General features: G+C 49.6%; 1 protein-coding gene across 1 annotated transcript in view; it reads left to right on the forward strand.

Annotated features, from left to right (window-relative positions):
- The window catches only part of IGSF21 (immunoglobin superfamily member 21), a 174,228-nt gene that overhangs the window by 89,717 nt on the left and 65,341 nt on the right, over positions 1–19,170 (forward strand). Inside the window, exon 3 of the mRNA XM_055001645.1 lies at positions 7,201–7,322. Coding sequence (XP_054857620.1) covers positions 7,201–7,322 — 122 coding nt within the window. The remainder of the gene's footprint in view (positions 1–7,200; positions 7,323–19,170) is intronic.

Consider the following 19,170-nt stretch of genomic DNA (forward strand, 5'->3'; position numbering starts at 1 on the left):
ATTTCCCAGCCTGGACCCATGCAGAAGCAGCCAAAGTAAGACTGGCCTTGCTGGAGGCACCCAAATGTGTCCATCCAACCTAGCCTCCTACTTCCTGCAGTGGCCAGACAGATGCTCCTGGGGCCTGAAGCCAACAGCCCTGCCTGCTATGGGTGCGGTGCCTGCCTGCTCCTCCAAAGGCCGGGCTTCCTCCTGAGCACAGAGTCTCCTTTGAGCTGTCATGGCAGAGGCCCCAGAAGCACGCGCTCCTCTCTTACCCTACAAATGCATTCGGGGAGGGCAACACTGCAAGAAGAATGCCGCAAGATCCCTGTAGTGGTTGGAGTACTGAACTAGGATGGGAGAGACCCCGGCTCGTGCCCCGACTCTTCCCTCCCTGGGAGTCCCAGGGCCAGGCGCAGCCTCCCAGGATAGAAAGGAAGAAGGGAGGACTGCACACCGTCTCCAGCTCCCTGGAGGACGGGCGGCATGGAAATGGATTAATCCTCTTCAAAGGCCAGACCGAAGGTCCCTCTGGTCCAGCACCCCATCTCCAAACCCAGGTGTCTCTGGAGGTTCTCGCACGGGGCACAGGAGCGTTAGTCTTCCTTTGTGACATAGCCGCAGAATCTGGTTTACAGCGGGGGAGGGGGAGGGGTCCATTTAGCTGCTGTAGGCCAAACTCATTCGCCACAGATCCGTGAGCCTTTGAAGCCCCTCTGGCTGGCAGCGGCTGCAGGGGCTCTGGCAGAGAAAGGCTTTTCCTTACAGCTGCGCTCTGGGGATCAAACCTGGGACCTTCTGCAGGCAACGCCGGGACTTCCCCTCTGGGTTATGGCCTGCTGAAACTTCAGCACTTGGGACACGTTTGCTTCTTGGTTTTGGTTCCTCTTGAAGGGCCTGGGCACCTGCCTTGAGGCTCCTCCCCCCCGGCCCCCCTCCTTAAAATGCTGCAGGAGAATTTGTGCACACAGCGGGCATCAGGGGGGCCACGGGGACGGTGAGGTCCTTCGTCCTTGCGCCAAAGCGGCGGTTTTCCAAACAGGCCCTGCCAAGGAAGGGATTTCCAGTGCGGTTCTGAACGAAGTTCTCTCCCCTCCCCCCAGTACCAGTCTATATTTTTTGACAGAGACGTCAGTTGCACTGCTCGCAGATGTCAGTTGTGTTGCTGTGCCAAGCGGGGAGGAGGATCAAAGCTGACAGAGCCCCCACCCCCCCCACCCCATCTCCAACCACCCAATTCTTTCACGTCTTCCCCTGTGAGCATCTGAGATTTGATGGATGGCTCCTGTACTGATGAATGAAGGCTAATATGTCCTCCTCTGAAATGCAAAGGTGGCTGTCTTCGGTTTTGCCTAGATCCAGAGGGAGATTGATGCAACAGTTGGTTGGCAGCAAGGAGTGTCAGAAGGAACTTAGACAACTTTGCAGAGCCCCATTCTCAGTTTTCCTCCCCCTTGACCTGTTCTACGCAAGGCTCTGGACAGCTCAGAAAAATGGATGATACTAAGTTACATGGACCAGGTAGGGTTGCCAGCTCCAGGTTGAGAAATTCCTGGAGGTTTGGGGGATGTTGCCAATAGAGGGTGGAGTTTGTGGAGGGGAGGGGCCTTAGCAGTGTATAATGCTGTAGAGTCTACCCTCCAAAGCAGCCATTTTCTCCAGAGCAATTGATTTCTGTAGGCTGGAGATCAGTTGAGATTCCGGGAGATCTCCAGCCACCAGTTGGAGGATGGCAACTCTAGGACCAGGAGATCTATAGAAAGCAGGCCTAGAGCTTGGGGGGAGGGTGGATCTGCTGTCTCCACCCAAGATCCCCAGTTCAGTCCCTGGCATTTCCCCAAGAGTCTGGGGGGGAGAGGGGAAGGCTTTCTCCACTGGAGGACTGGAGACCCTCTCTTTGGAGGAGAGACAATGCTGAGTTCGAGTGACCAACTTGGCAGCTTCCTTCTGAGTCTCTCAGCACCGATAATTTGCTCTGTCCAGACTTGGGAAAGAGTTTTCCAAAAAAAACCCTCCACAATCGGACGTGCCCTTGAAAACTTTCACCTCACGTCTCCCCAAAGTGCCAGAGATTTACAGCCCAGATAATTCTCTCTGCGGTTCTTTATCTTGTGTATGTGAGAGTGTGTATTTTCTTTGTAATAAAACCTTGGCTTAGGCAAATAAATTTGTAGAGACAGTTTTACTGACAGCTCAGCTCTCTTCCCTCTTCCCCCACCCAATTCCCTTATAATAAAAAAAAACCCAGGAGTGAGATTTCTGCAGGGAGGGACAATGCGGGGAGCATCTTAAGTACCAGATGAAGGCTTGGCCCCCGCTGTGTGAAGGGTGTCGAGGAAGCTGTTTGGGAAGAGGGGTCTTCCAGCTTTGATCTCGCCTGCGCACGTCTGCTGGGATCTGATCCAAGGAAGGAGCAACATTTCAGGCGACTCCACAACTGGAGTTGGCCCCCTGCGGAATTTGCCAAGGGTGTTTTGGTGCTTCTCTTTAAAGAGAGAAGTTGAGGGTTTTTTATTATTTTATTTTAAGCATTAGAATGGCAACTGCTGCTTTGTTCTTCTATGGGGGTGGGGGTGGGTGGGAGGCAAAGAGGCAGAACGGAAAATTCCACTGCAGGTTGGAAACCCAGTGAGGAATTCCACTCTGAAGTCTGTTTTCTTGGGCTTGCCCAATTGATTTTGGACAGGAAAATCTCGTTCACACAGCCTTCCTTGCTTCAATTCCAGGCCAAGTATCACTTGAACATTAAATCTGAGTCCCCCCCCTCCTTCTTTTTGCCTGTATATTTAGTTTGCAGTTGCAACACACAGTCTTGGTAGCTTTTTAAGGCTGCGTAAACAGAGCATGTCTATTGCATTCTGTAATTTAATTTGTAAAATTAATGTGTTAAATTGATGCTTGGCACAACGAATCTGATAAAAGGAAGAAGGAGTTCAGAGATGCTCCCGCCTGCCTTGTTTAGAGTCATAATTGTGCATTAGCAGAACCCTTTAGATTTCATCTGGGAAAGGGACATAAGCACAGGGAACCATTCCAGCGGCAGAGAGCCTGTTTCCTATGCCAGCTGCAAGTCCACCGCCCTCCCCCCAAGAAAGGGGTCTCGAGGTTCAAGTGGGTGGCTGAGGCCCGCTTACATGACAGCAGGCCCCTGCGGTCAGGAAGCCCCCTGGCTCCAGCTGGGTGGCATCCGCTGCCAGCCTGCCAATTCCCCCAAATGCAGCACATTCCGCAAGACACATTGTAAGGTCACTAGTATTAGCCTAGTATAAGAATGCAAGTGTGTGTGTGTGTGTGTGTGTGTGAGTGAGTCACCCAATATGGTAAGGACTGGCAGAAGGGAGGACTTCTTCTGAGAACACGTTGTTATGCTAGGAATTCCCCACCTCAGTTTGCCCCTAGCATTTTTATAAAGCATTAGACCAGTTTGTAGATGACAGGTCTAGCTCTGGTTCTTAGCCATGTTGGCTCAACAGCAATATTATTTATTATTTATAATAGGAACAACTAGATGTGGCGCAAAAAGTATGTCTAACCTCAACAGGCACGGGCAATATATCTTTGTATACCAGCTGCAGAGGGCAAGCGGGGGGTTAAGCCTTCACCTTGCACGGCCCATTTCTGGACTTCAGAGAAGAAAAGTAAGAACTGGGGTGCTGCAGCAGATGCGCCCTTGATCTGGCCCAGAAAGGATGCGAACATCCAGGCGTGGAGGCTTGGGCCACCTTTGTGGAAGCAGCGTCTCTCCAAGGAGATGGGAGCCCAGCCCCTAGGAGTACCTGATGCCACAAAATGGCAGGGCATCCCTTTTAGCTGGAAGGCCCCCCTCTTTCCCCTTCTCCCTCTCCCTCTGCTGGCACACGCGAAGAGCTCTGCCTCCCCACGTCTTTATATATTTATTTATTCCCCAGAGGTTGCTTCTGGAGTCTATTAGCACCATCTCTGTTTTCACATTTCTTGTGGAAGAGACATTCTGACACAGCCTCCAGGTGCGTTATTTCATTAGCAGATTCACACCTTGTCGGGTATTATCTCAGAGATGCAGCGTGCGATTTGGACACGGAGCAACCATGAAGGAGAGAGGAGCGTTTGATCTGCCCCCTTCTCCTGAAGACAAACAGACAGGTGTCTTTATTCTTCTCTGTGGGGCATTCACAAAAACCCGAGAGGAAACCTTTTCTTCCATCCCATGTCGGTAAGTGACATGTGGCCACTGGCATGCAGATTCCTCAACTTGAATCCAGACCTCCAGGGTGTATACGCTCATGCTTCTGAAATTTCTCACTGGGTTTTGCAGTTCCAGACTATTGACTCCAATGCGGTAACAATTCTCCATTTTGCATTTTTTCAATTTCCAAATTTGACTAAAGCACTGCACATGTTCAGTTTGCCACATTTTCTAACTCCTTCAGTTCATTAAGCATCTTTCCCCTTCATCTGTATTGTTAATGAACATATTTAAAACCTTGCAAAAAAGCAATCTGGATACAATCTGTACAATTTGTGTTGAGTTATTCAGGGGTGTTTTAATAGTGTGGAGGGGTACATGTGCGCATCAGTAAAATGCAGTCAAGAGAGAGAATCTTGTTGCAATAGATCAAAGGAGAGGTGGAAGGTTTTGCCATTCTGAACGTGATTGTACGTATGACGGATTCTTCTTGTGTCCTCACAGAGAGAAGCTGGAGACAATCACTTGCACATCCCGATGCAGATTGCTTTTGTGCAGTGTTTTAGCAATGAACTCACACACACTGGTAATATGGATGGTGAATAAAAGTTGCCGATGAACCGAAGAAGCTGAAAACAAACCACAAATGATCTAATTTTGCAATTCATTTTAGAAAATCTTCTGGTTAAACCAAAATTAAGGAGGACTGTAGTGCTGCACAGAGAGACATTCTGGAATCAGAACAGAAAGGAAAAGCGGGGGGGGCGCTCTGGTAATCTCTATTAAAGATGCTTCCATATCAAAGCCAACAGGGCACCAAGCTGAGTCAATCTTGAGCCTTCATACTGGGCGCCAGCCACAGGGGCGGAGATTGCAGCATGTTTACTTTGCAAACCCATTCTGGTTTTATGTCACTTTAACTGTTCTGGCTCCCTCCAGAGAATCCTGTGGCTTGCAGATTGGGAAGGGGACTTTTTTGGCTGTCCCTAGAGCTACATATTTGAGGGTTTCCTGGGCCAAGGGAACATTTCTGAAATCAGCATAAGCCCATAGGATAGACCAGCCCTCAGAGTCCCTTTCAAGGCTGTGCTGAGAACGCAAGGGGAGACGCTCACGGGAGAATTGCACTGATAAGAACGGGGAGAAAAATCCAAGTCTGTTAAAAGTGCTGTGTGGTTTGGGGGCGGAGGGTGGTTAAGATAAGTGCGAGAGCAAAAGCAAAGACTTCGAAAGCTTTAGCCTGTTCCGTCGTGGCGCACAGCGATTCCCCCGCCATCTTTGGGCCCCTCCGGCACTCTTTCTGGATTCATCTCTCTTGTGCAAGGCTTTGAACGCCATTTGCTGGAGTTTGTGGATCAAAGTCTCTTTCGTTCCTTGGCTTTTTTTCTTCTTTTTTTTTTCAGATCCTCCCCCCCCCCCCCGGATAATTCTTTCTCTCTCAACTTTTGTACTCATTTATTTTTAAACACGGCCTAACCGCAGCTAACTGCAGCTACGCTGAAAAACAGAGTTAGGGTGAGGGGAGAGAAAGAATAATTTATTTCTAATCTTATGGCTGATGGGGTGGGGAGGGGGAGAGGAAGGGGGTAGAGAAATACTGTGCCAGATAACCTATTTGACAATAGTGTTTATTTAAGAAACCCGGTTCAGTGGCCAGAGGCAGGAGGCAGACAAAATGAATTTGTGAGTGTGTGTGCTAAAATATTTATATCTACCTTTCAATTCGAGAATCCACAAAGCAGCTAACAGAGTTGCATTAAACAATACAAGTTAAAAGCACTATCACAGAAACTAAACGCACTAATAAGACCAGCCGGAGCACCATAAATCACAAAAAAGCGCTTAGCAGCAAACAGAAGCTGGTCAGAGCCCCAAAACAGTCTCCAGGAAAAGCACGGTCTTCGGGTCTCTCTACAGAAGGACTTCTGACACGTGTTCATCACATGTTGAGAGATGCAATGTTATCCGGGAAGCATAGCTTAAAAAGACAGAGCCGGCAGAGATCACTCCACAGGGGACAGATTCTCTCACAGCCCTCCGCCACCTCTGGCATGCCGGGCAGTCACCCCTTCCAGAGCCTTTGCCCTGCAGAGGCTCAGTTAATTCTAAGTTTTAAGCAGTCTGTCTTAAAACTGTGGCAAAGCCAACACTCCTGATGATACTGCCTGAATGTCTGTGAACTTCTGGTGTGTGTGTGTTTTGATACAACTCTTAGGCACTGGTTGCAGGCTGCATTCCCATGGGACTTCCACCTGGCTAATACGTATCCAAATGCTCCCTGCCTGGAGACTCGCAGTCTTTTGATAGCATTTTATCTCTCCCTTCCTCCAAGGAGGATCTCAGAGTGGACAATGTGTCTCTTCCCATTTTGTCCCTCCAACAGGTTATGGAGGTGAGGCCAGGAGAGGAAGTTGGATTTGATGGATCTGTTCCACCAGCAGAGGTGCTTTCCTCTCTAGGCACATCGTGTGTGAAGAAAGCCCCCTTCCACCTGAGCAAAGCACCTCTGCTGTCACGGACTGGACCAAGGTTGCCCAATGGATATGCACACACCTTCACACCCGCGCACACATTCAGCAATACAATAGACTGGTGCCGTCTATGAATGCCCCCTGTTTTCTTCTTTTTACATCCGTTGATCTTGTCTGCCATGCTCTCAGCCTTCTGCTTTTTGCTGTTGGTTTTCTGGGTCTGTGTTGTGCTGGATGTTTTTATATGCAGTTTAATACACTATTTATATATAAAATGAGTGACATTAATATGTATTACATACATATAATGCTGATTTATCGATGCACCAATCACGTTGAAAAATGTGTGCCTTTTATGATGAAAATTTGGTACAAGGAAAGCCAAAGCTTTGGAAAGGCACTTGCGAGCCCCACCTCTGGACTCTTTGTCAATGGTGTGTTGCACCTCATGCAGAGCACGGGGGCAGCTGCACTTTGTTGCCTTTCCATGGGGTGTGACAAAAGAACTCTGTGAGATTTGCAGGCTGTCAAAATCCAGCTAAGACCAGCTTTTTGCTGACTGTCTCTTGTCCCCCTTGGCAGGTCACAGATGGTGGCACCATCAAGCAGAAGATTTTCACCTTTGACGCCATGTTTTCCACCAACCAGTCACACATGGAGAATTATCGGAAGCGGGAAGACTTGGTGTATCAGTCCACAGTACGGTGAGTTCTGTGGTCTCCACCCAAATGCTGTTGCCAGAGCGGCACCCAGAAAAGGGACGCACAAAACGTCCCTTGTTTGGTTTTTCTTGTGTCCATTGATATTTTTCCCAACTCTTCTGGTTCTCTGCTTTTTGCTGTTGGGTTTATATTGCGTGTACACATTATGCCATTTATAACCCTTTATACGCGTGTTATGCATCATTTATTATATTTGTAATGGGAGGCAGGCAATGGCAAACCACCTCTGTTAGTCTCTTGCCATGAAAACTCCACCAGGGGTTGTCAAACGTCAACTATGACTCGAGGACAGGATTTCATTCAATGGCGATTAATTGATGCACGATAATGTTGGAAAATGCATTCATTTTATGGGACCAGTTTGAGGAAGCACAGAATGGAGTGGGAAAACCTCAGGTTTGATTTGCACGTGGGAAAAGTGAAATCGAAGTGGAGGTTTGGAGTTGAAAATGTCGGGTTAGGCTGAGAGAGCCAGTGTGGTAGAGTGGTTAGAGTGTCAAACCGGGATCTGGGTAAAGTCCTCACTCTGCCATGGAAGCTTGCAGGTGACTTGGGGCCACTCACACACTCACACACTCACACAGGGTTGTTGTGAGGATAAAATGGAGGAGAGGAAAACAACGCAAACCCCTTTGGTTCCACATTGGGGGGAAAGGTGGGGTAAAAGTAAAATAAAATAAAATAAATGCAATTATGCAATTGGGTAGCATCCATAATGAGTGGCAAGGATTAGGATGCTGCACCCCCAGTCGCTCTGAGAATTTCCCTTCATTCTTCTGTTTCGTGATCCATTTCAGTTTGTCCAGGGGTCATTTTGTAGGAAAAGAGCTGGAGGAACTCATTAGCATAACTCATTAGCATATGCCACACCCCTTGACATCACCGGAAATGTGTCATTGGCATAACTGATTTGCGTATGCCACACCCCCTGACATCACCTATCCTGGCTGCTTTGGACCCAATCCTGGCCTTTCAGGGCTGAAATTGGGCCCAAAATGGCGAAAGGGGCTGAAAATGGCTGAAAAGGGGCCCAAAATGGTCAGGATTGGGCCGCTGCTGAGTGGGAGAGTGATCCACCACCCGTCAGAGGCCTGATCCAGGCCGTTTTGGCCCCAATCCAGGACGAAACGGGCCTAAAATGACCGAGAGTCAGGTGGGTGGGGCCACCTGACATGTGACCTCTTTGGGGAAATGCCGGAACTGCGTTCCTGCGTGTTCCCCCTGGAAATGAGCCCTGAGTTTGTCCCTTTCCCCCCCTCACTTCATATCTTGGGGTTTGCAGTAGCTCCTTTGCATCGATACATGAGAGGTTTTTATTGGGAAATGAAGACGTCAAAACACATAGTGGTTATTTCACACATGACCCATTCTGGAGAGGGGAGAAGCATTTGAAATAAATATTAAAGGCAGAAGGGGAGAAAAGGTGGGGGGAGACGACAATATGGAAAAAGCCGCCGGCCCAACAACTCAAAAGCGTCGCAACCAAAGTTTGATTCAAAGGCTGCTGCTGGTGCTTCCTGATTGGCTGGGAACACTTCAGGGATAAGAAATCCACATTTACATATAAATGAAGATATTTACAAATTAATGCATTTTGAGCAAGACAGAGTCTCGGCACCGCAGCTGTCAAAGCAATGGCCTCCCTTTGCGTGGGGAAGTGAGAGAATGAGGCGAGGAAGATTTACTGGAGACAGAGAGAGATGCAATTTCCTTATGGAAAATGGGGACCGTTATCCCCTGAGTGGCCCTCCAGATGCAGGAAAGCCAGTCAGCCAAAGACTGTCTCAGTTACGCTCCGCTTCTTTGGGCAGCTGCCTAAGGCCCAGGAGCCACACAGGGCACACCGTTGCCCTGCCTCTGCTGCCAGCTTCCGCCTCTCCTCCGCCTAAGAATCAGGACCCCTTGGGCCCTGCCTTTGGCCAGGCTCCCCCTCCCCCTCTGTTTCCCTGTCCGCCCTTCCATATCAGTGCTTAGGCTTGCAAATTGGTTGCTTGCTCGCATAGGCCTGGGGGTGTTCTCGCCACTCTGCCCTCTCACCTTTTGGGGTGATGGATGAAGAGAGACACTTGCCTTTCAAATAGTGGGGCACCTGGAGGCATTTTTCCTGTAAGCTCCCTAAGACCTGCCGCTGGGTTTGGAGTCTTTAGGAAGAAGTTCCGCCAAAGGCGCTTCTGTTGACTGTGAATGTCCTGTGCAGCAATCCCTGCAGGTCTAGAAGGTAGTTGAGGTATACAACATCAGCCCCTGGACTGGTTCCATTCAGAGCTTGTGCCTCGAATTCTGCTGTATGTGGCAGGAAGGGGAAGCTTATATAAAGGCAGTGGCCAATCTCAGTGGGGATGGGCAGAGCAAGGCAATGAGGCAGCAGGGAGTCTGAGGCTCAAGAGGCAGTGGCTGAAGAAGGAAAGTCCCAGGAGCAAAGCCCAGACCCAGTCCTGGATTGAGCCCATCTCCACCTGCCTGGCAGCTTCTGCAAAGAAGGGTGCCTTTTCCCAACCCGGCACCCCTGCTCTGGCTGTGCTGGGGCGCCCAACAGCCTTGCAGAGCTTTGCTCGTCTCCCAACTGGTTGTTCTTTCTGGGACAGAAGTGTCTCTTTCTCCACGAGGGTGAAGGCGACGCTGCAAGTTCTCTAATTGCTTGGGAGATGCTGTTCAGAAACAAAATCGCCTCATTTCGCCGTCTGGCAAAGCATCAATTTCTTTTCAATGGCGAGGGAATTATCCAGCTCCTGTTTCTTCTTCTCTCTTGCTTTCTCTCTCTGACTGTGGAGACGGGCGAGACGCCGTTCTGTCACTTCATTCAGAGACTGTTCAGGAGTTAGTCCATGTTGGAGTCTAGTGCTGGGCCCCTCCCAGATGCATCCCCCCCACCCTCCCGCTGCTAAAATACTGAATTGGAAACTTAGATCTTGAACAACTGTAGCGTTTCCCAAAAGCTGTCTCCCTTTTTGGCTTTGATGTGCGTGTGTTTCAAACCGGCGGATAAACAAATGAAGAAAATGAAAGCTACACCAGAAAGGCAATTTAGGAGGAAAGGGATTCGTCATTTTGGTGGGGCGGGAGGAGAGAAATCTTTATGGAAATCTCCTCATCAGCAAATATCTTGCTTCGCAAGATAAAAACAGCACGCGTAAGGTTCGGTGCAGCTGCTGAAATCTCTGTCCTTCTGAATTTCCCCCTTTTCCTAATTTCTTTTTCAACACCACTTTTTCATTCTCTCTCTTCTGTGGGCTTTTTTCTCCATTCTGTGATGCTGATACGGGGCTGGCCTTTGACCGGAGGGACTGAACGACAAGTCCCTGCTCTATTATATGGCACACCTGCGTGGCTTGGGCCTGGCCACCGTTTCACAGTCTAACCTACTTAACAGGGTTGTTTTGAGGATTAAATTGGGCGGGGGGGGGGCTCCTTCATATGTTCCCTTGAATTCCTTGGAAGAATCAAGAGATTTACATGTTACAGGCAGATAAAGAACAGATGGATGGGCTGGGGGCAAGATTCAGCAAGGTCCAAGTCCAGCTGTTCTTCCTCTTTTTTCAAGCAAAGGGATTTGTGCCTTTGGCATGCAAGCTGGCCCAGTTAACAGCGCAGCACCACCCTGGTTATTCGCAGCTTCCTTTCCTGGAAGGCCTTGTGAAGCGAGTGAAGGGTGGTGGTCTGCGACCTCCATTGCCGCCCCAGCAAGCGTCTCACTAGCAGGTTCGGTTCTCTTAGGCACCGTTTTCACCCCTCCTCTTGGACCTCCAGGTTGTCAATGGCAGGGAGGAAAAGGAACAAACACAGAGGAGCTGGAGGGGGGGTCCAGAAGAGCCCCCTCTTTCTGGCCCACATTGCACCACCTCTCAGTGTGGGTGGGGCTTCCATTTTTGGCCAGGCAATAGGTACTTCTGTGCTTTTAAACAAGGGTGTAGCCCTGCCCCCTCCTGCCCTCGGATCCCTTTGGCCCCCCTCCTCCTTTCTTCCTTTACTTCCCTCCCAGCACATCTCATTGTGTTGCTGGCTTCATCCTCCCCGCCCCCCCCCGCCCTGCCAAACCCACTAATTAATGACATCCTGCAACATTGCCTATTTTTAAAAGCTGCCAGCAGATTCCTAATCAGCACCCCATTCATTGTATTCTTCTGCAGCTCGGCTTGAATTTCCGCCCAGGGCATTGTAACGGCATTGCTGGGTGTGGCTTTCGACCCCCCTTCGAGCCACCCTCCCCCTGGCTGGCTGCCTGCCTTCCCCAGTTGCTGTGCAGCTCCCTTGGGAGATTGCTTGGCGCCCTCCAGTGGCAGGCGAAGGGGCGGTGGGCAGCCTTGCCTAGGTTAGTCTCCCATTGACTGTTGATAGCAAGGTGCGGGTTGTGTGTGTGTGTGGCAGGGTTGCAAAGGGATTGCGTACTTTAATCCTGCAGCAGCAACAATTTGTGCTCCAACTTCCATTTCACATTGAGCTATGTGAGGAGCTGTCCAAAGTGTCAGGGGTCTAACTAAAGTATCATAACATTATAATACTGTCATGTAACCATAATGCGAAGGTTGCTTGTTTAGCACCAGCCCTGTCTTTATCAGCTTTCATCCCACTCATTCTGCAAGGTGCTGGCCCAGCCTCTTGGTTTCACCAGACAGGGATGAAGACGAGAGGTTTATGCCAAGGAGCGTGAGCGACATGGATTGGAGGAAGCAATGGGAGGAAGGAAGGGCCCCACTAGGGGTTCTGTAAAATATTTTATTTAATTTTATTTACTTCATTTCTACACTGTCTTTCTACTCAGTGGGGACCCAAAGCAGCCTCCATTGTTCTCCTTTCCTCTATTTTATCTTCAGAACAACCTTGTGAGGTAGGTCAGTCTGAGAGTATATGACCTGTCCAAGGTCCCCCAGAAAGCTTCCATGGAGATTGGGGCTTTGAACCCGGGTCTCCCAGGTGCTAGTCTGACACTCTAACTCCTTCAACATACTGGCTCTTAGGCAGGTCCCAGGCTCCATTTGCCAGCCTCCAGGTGGGGTCTGGAGTTCTCTGAGGATTACAGCTGGGGTGGGGCTGTGGCCCAGTAGAAGAGCCTCTGCTTGGCATGCAGGAGGTCGCAGGTTCAATCCCCAGCATCTCCAGTGGAAAGGATGCAGGCGGGAGGTGATACGAAAGACCTTCAGCTGAGATCCTGCAGCGTTTCTGCCACTCTGAGTAGGCGCTACTGACCTTAATGGACCAATAGACTGATCTGGAACAAGGCGCTTCAGGGGCTCTTGTCAACTGATCTCCAAAGTATGGAGATCAGTCCAACCAGGAGAGAATGGACGGAAGCTTTGGAGAGTGGATTCTAGGTGAAATCCTTCCACAGATTCCCCTCTCCTCCCCCCCCCCCCCCCGCAAATCTCCGTTTCCAGACGGCTTACCTGCCTCCGGAACGTTGCGCCATCTTGCGGGGAAAACACGAAATACCGCGTTTTCTCGCTCGAGTTTTGCGCGACGTCGCGCAAAACTCGCACGAGAAAACGCAATATTTCGCGTTTTCCCCACAAGATGGTGCAACGTTCCGGAGGCAGGTAAGCCGTCTGGAAACGGCCATGGAAAACCCTCTGCGAGGGCAGGAACAGCAGTCCAGAGAGTCAGATGGATCGCTCCGCTAGGGAGCTCTCAGGGCTTGGGGAGGCAATCCATTGGCGGGGGGGGGGGGGTCCAGGCCTGCCTGCAAACAAGCCCCTTCCTCTTGGATGCTGTAGAGATAAACTCCCCCCTCAAATCATTCCCTCTGGTAGAATTCAGTGGGCATTGCTTAAACTATGACGGTCCAGTGGCCAAATATCTGGCATGAGGAAGGGACTCTACCACCACCACCCCATGTCAGCCTAGCTAATGATCATTGCTAATGATCTGGGTGTAGTTAAATCTTTCCTTGTAGCTTGTAGCTTGGCTCATTCACTCGAGTCACCTGGGTGCATTTGTACTTTTCTGTATTGTGCTCTCTCTCTCTCTCTCTCTCTGTGGGTAGTATATTATGGTCCAGATTGCACCGGCTACTCCATTGGTGGGCCGTGCAACGGGTGGCTCTGTTTTGGGGCCAGCCAGCCCCATTCCATCTCTGTCCTGGGCTCGCCAGTCCCCAAAGCTAGCCGGCTGCTGCTGAAACAGCTGGTCCTGTGTACCTGGCAATCAGCGATGGCTGGCTTAGCCGCTTTCTCGGAAACCTCATCTGTTCTGCCACCAGGGGATGGAGCTGTGCGGGGAGATGGTTGACATAAATCCAGACAAAAATAGAAACCAGAATCTAGACAGACGTGCAAAATAAATAAATAAGCCCCCTCCCCCTCCCCCTCCCAAGCCCAGCAAGAAATCACTCTCAGGCATAGTGGCTTTATTACTAATTATGCAGTTGGCTTTACAGCTTGGGGTATAAAACCCAAACTGAGGCATAAAAATGTTAAAGAGAGAATTAATTTAAGGAGAAAGGCTGGGATATTGCAGTTTATTTTTGGGTGCTATTTCTTGAGAATTGGTTTGAGCATATTTCAGTGCTTGTTCCTCTGAGTGCCGGCTCACATAAAACTTGCCTATGACCCAGAGCAGGCTGAGGTTGCCCTACATGAGTCCCTGACTGGCTTCCTTGCAGTTTAGGAGTCTTCCCTCCTGGCTTGTACTTACAGATGTGAGAACAGCCTTGCTGGGATGAAGGGATTCCTGGGTTCTTAAGTGCGGTCTAGAAGGGTCATGGGGAGGGGAGGGAAATGGTATATGAATATCTGAATACATTTATTTATTTGATAGTTTGCATTATTTATAGTCCGCCTTTCTCACTGAGACTCAAGGTGGATTACACAGTGTGAGTTCGTACAGTCAATTTCAAAGACATTTCAATAAACAATGCAAAATTGTTCATTGAACGTGCAAAATGGCAAAAGATAAAGAAATAAGGAGTTCAACAGTAGCCAACAAGATGACCTCAGGAAATTCACAGGCAGGGCAGTAATTGGGATACTCAGTTTGTCCCAGGTATCCTGCTTCTGAACCTGGAGGCTCTATTTAGCTATGGTGGCTAGGCAAGTTTGATTGGAGTGATCTTCCCAGGCATTTTTCTGGTCTTTTCTAGACAGACAGGTGACCCTGACCACCTCTTTGGGCAGTGAATTCCGTAAGTTCACTCCACCTTGTGTGAAACGCTCCTTCCGCTTCTGTGCTCTCAGCCTTGTGCCGATCAATTCCATCGACCCCTTCTGGCTGGTTTAATCCAAAGTGTTGTACGATCGGGTCTTCTGTTGTTGTGCAATTAGAGTGAAGCGAGAGAATCGGGGCAAGGGCAGCTGAGTTCCCAGACCGAGCCAGAGCGCCTTGCCAGAACTCGGTTCCTCTGCAAAGGAACAGAAATCAAAATGGGAAGCCTGGAAAGAGCTGAGCTAAGAGGTGCTTTGTCTGCAGAATTCCAGGGTCTTGGGCATTTCTGTAGCACTTTTAAGGCTAACCAACTATATTGTAGCATAAGCTTTTGAGAACCATAGCTCTCTTCATCAGATGCATCTGACAAAGAGAGCTGTGGTTCTCGAAAGCTTATGCTACAATATATTGGTTAGCCTTAAAAGTGCTACTAGACTCTTTTACTGTTTTGCAACTACAGGCAAACTCCTCTGGAGCAGCTTCAGAGGTGTCAGCCTTGCCTGCCACGCTGACACCATTTGGCTTTCCTTAGGGGCAGGAGATGTCTCCTCCTGGTTGCCAAACAGAAGCTCAGGGGCCCTTTCAAGTGAGCATACGGCATGGTTCTTTCATTCTTGGCCATAATCTGCTTCCGTAAATTAGTGAGACGTTTGTACAGAGGAGTCCTTGAGGCAGAAAAAATGACCCCCCCCCCCAAAGACAAGCACAGCATCCTATTCAAGCTACGGTCCTACTCCGTTTCAGCCTAAGCTGAGTGGACCAGGCAGGACATATATGGCAAGGCCAGGAGTTTCCTACAGCTAGAGAAAGCACCCAAAGGATAGGGGCCTGTTAGGCCAAACACGAGCCTGCCGCTGAAAGCCACAACCTTGCAACCTTGCACTCACCTTTAGGGTGAGTGAAGTTTCCTTTGGTTTCTTTTTTATGGGTCAGTGAAGTTTCCCGGGTGCCCACTGGGGGCAGGCAGTCGCCAGGCGATTCTTGTGATCAGTGGGAGGAGGCAGGCCCAGGGAGATTGCCCACCGTCAGCAGCAGGCTGGGGAAATGGCTGCCCATGTGCTCCAGCACATGGGCTGATGACATCACTTCTGGTGTGCACGGCATCAGCAGCCTCGCATCAGGGCCAGAATCGTGGCAAAAGTGCTGCTTGGGGCTCATTCTTAAAAAAATCATCTAAAGCACGATGACATCACTTCCGGTCACACCAGAAGTGACATCATTGGAGCTGCTTGTATGTCCAGTAAGCACCCGTCTTCCTGCACCCCTCACCTCCAGTCCGTTGCTAGCGGAATCTAGCATCCATATGTGTCAGTGTTTTGGGTCACTGCTTCTCATGCTTGGGTTTAGATTTGAAATTGCACCAGGGATTTGGGCGTGGTAACTGCAGCAGTGAGAAATTCAAACACATCCCTGCCAACCATTGTAGGCCTCATATTCACAAAACATTTCCCAGGCAGTGCAGGCAACATTCGGGTGGCTTGGATGTTTGTGTGGAGCCAGTTTGGTGTAGTGGTTAAGCCATTGGATATGGTCATTTATTAATCCTTCTGCTCCTGGGCACGGGGAAAATACTTTTCTAGAAGATCTAGAGCCAGTTTAGTGCAGTGGTTAAGAGTGGCAGGACTCTAATCTGGAGAGCCGGGTTTGCTTCCTCACTCCGCTTGCAGCCAGCTGGGTGACCTTGGCTCAGTCATGGCTCTTCCAGAGCTCTCTCAGCCCCACCCGCCTCACAGGGTGATTGTCGAGATGATAATAATAACTGTAAACTGCTCTGACTGGGCATTAAGTTGTTTTCTAGGCACTGCATCAAAATTTGCATGGTGGGATTTTGCTCCAATGCCTCCCACAAGCTGCAAATGATTGACAAGGAAAAAAGAGGAATCATAGGACAATAGGGCTGGAAATGACCTCCGGGGCCATCTAGTCCACCCCCCCCCGCCGCACAATGCAGGAAATTCACATCTACCTCTCCTCTATACCCCCAGTGACCCCCGCTCCATGCAAAACTTCATCAGGATCTCTAGCCGAACTGGCCTGGGGAAAACTGCTACCTGACCCTGTTGTGATTGGCATTACCCTGGGCAAGTATGAAGGGCCACGAGAATTAAGCACTGATGCAGCCCTTCCTGCCCTCCCTCTCATGATCTGCCTAGGTTCACAGAACCAGCATTGCTGTCAGATGGCCATCTAGCCTCTGCTTAAAAACCTCCAAAGAAGGAGAGCCCACCACCTCCCGAGGAAGCCTGTTCCACTGAGGGACCACTCTCAGTCTCAGGAAGTTCTTCCTAATGTTTAACCAAAAACTCTTTTGATTTAATTTCAAGCCGCTGGTTCTGGTCTGACCTTCTGGGGCAGCGGAAAACAATTCCGCACCATTCTCTTCAAGTACTTGAAGATGGTTATCCTATCACCTCTCAGCCGTCCTCTCTCCAGGCTAAACATACCGGGCTCCTTCAAACTTTCCTCACAGGACTTGGTCTCCAGACCCCTCACCATCTTCGTTGCCCTCCCATGGACTTGCTCCAGCTTGCCTATATCCTTCTGAAATTGTGGTGCCCCAAACTGAACACAATTCTCCAGGTGAGGTCTAACCAGAGTGGAACAGGAGGGGCATTCAGATCCAAACCAAAGGAACTGGTTATTTTCACAGCACGAGTTCTGGGCCAGAGGTATTTTTAGGCCTATCATAATAGGATCCCATCATGTTCCCTGCCCCTGCTCCCCATCATTGGCTGGTGAGGTAATCTGAAGAGATCAACTTGATCAATACCCCCATACACCAGGAAGAGGGATGGATTTGAACTTCTCATCCTGGCTGTTTCGACTTAAAAAATACCCATGTCCCTCCCTGTTGCTTTCCCCTTGTGCATACCAAACGGAGGAGTATTTATCTTGTCCTGTTTCTTTGTACTTTGAGCACCTTTTCTGCCGTAACTTTTGCATCAAGAGATCAGCATTATATATACAGTGTTTTTACGTTCTTTGTATATCTACACTGCATATAAAACATGCACAGGGAATGCAGACATATTTTCAGAGAGAGGACTGAAACTCTTAAGAAAAAAATTAAACCACTAAAAAAAGAAATGAAAAGGGAACATTGGCTCATTCTGAGTGAAGGAGAGAATTTGCCCAGAGATGCCATTTTTAGCCACCGCTGCGTTTTCAGTAGAAGGTCTAGTTTTGTCCTTATGTTTTTGCGACTCTTAGGTTTCGTCTGAGTGCCAACAGGCATAAAATGAGTGAGTGGTGTGAGGTGCGGGAGAGGTGGGGGCTCTTCTCTACCTCTGGTTGGTGTGAGTGATCCACAGAGGAAAGAGATCAAGAAATCTCTCCCTCCCCTTCCCAAGACTTTGTTTCCGAGGCAGCCGCTGTTCTGCTCAGCCACCAGTTTGATTACTATGGAATTTTCTGACATGACTAATTATTGTTTTGCAAGTATTTCTGGGGCTTCTCTAATTGATTACATATTCCCTGACTTGACAATTTTGCTTTCCCTGTTTGAATGCAAAAACATCATCTTTTCCTCTCCTGCTAGTAACACTCTTTGTTTTTTATTGACTTTGTTCTCCCTCTAGTAGCAAGTGCATTTTTCACAGTAACTGGGAATCCTGAGGGGGGCTTGAACGGCAACTTCCAGTTTCTTTCTGTGACTTTGACCTCCCCCCTTTCCCGGACACACGCACACTTCATTTATTTGTTATCCATGCACAACTTGGTATTTGGAGTGTGATAGAAAAAACCGCAGACTGCCTGGGTATATGCAGAGCTGTGGTAAGACGGCAGGCCTGGTCACGGGAGCCAAAGGCAGCCTGCCTCTGAACACCAGGTGATGGGGGCAAACAAGGTCATCTATCTGTTCCTCCTGTTTCATCTCAGCCTTCCTCTGAGGAGTTCTGGGCCATAGCCACAGTGCTCCCCTGCTCCGTTTCACCCTAACAGCCCCCTGGAGGTCGGTTTAACGAAGATGCCTGATATGGGAGTGGATCCTACCTGTGTTACTAGTCCTTCTTGAATTCAAAATCTTGATAGTGGCCAGCCAGGCCTCTTGGCCTTTTACAAATGACAATTCAGCCTAAGGAAGTGGTCCAGAGTCCGTGGCTGTAGATTGGTGACTTGGGGTGAAGGCACGGCCCTTTTGCCTCTTTCTGACTCCTCAAACCTTGGTGGGTATAGATGGTATCTGAAGAAGTGAGCTGTGGCTCACGAACGCTCCTACCCTACCACAAGTTTTGTTAGTCTTGTATGTGCCACTGGACTCTTGCTCTTTTCCACTGCTTGGTGGGCATGCACCTGATACTTTCTGCCACAGCCAGGAAGGGTAGGCAAGGCCCAGGTCCCGAAATGTGTCCGGCCAGGCAGCTCATGTGTTCTTCCTGGCTGCTATGGCAGCAGCTTTCCCTACTCCATACAGCATCAAGGGTTTGGCTCATGCCCTGGGGCACAATTTCCTCCACCCATTACAGCCTTTAAAGTGAGGAAAGGGAGAGTGCTGGATGCCTGCATGATTCCCCAGCCACCAATTACAAAAAAGGGAGAAAGGCGGCGGAGTGGCCTAGCCTGGAGGCCCCCTCTGCTGGAATACATTACCCCACAGCAGTTAGGCTTCCTGTAGGCCACCCGGGCATATGCCAGGGATTGCCTTTGCTGCGCCAGTGTAGGTGATTTTGCTGTGCCAGGGGGGAGACTGATAGCT

This window comes from Eublepharis macularius, chromosome 17 (assembly GCF_028583425.1).
Source record: "Eublepharis macularius isolate TG4126 chromosome 17, MPM_Emac_v1.0, whole genome shotgun sequence".
Taxonomy (NCBI): domain Eukaryota; kingdom Metazoa; phylum Chordata; class Lepidosauria; order Squamata; family Eublepharidae; genus Eublepharis; species Eublepharis macularius.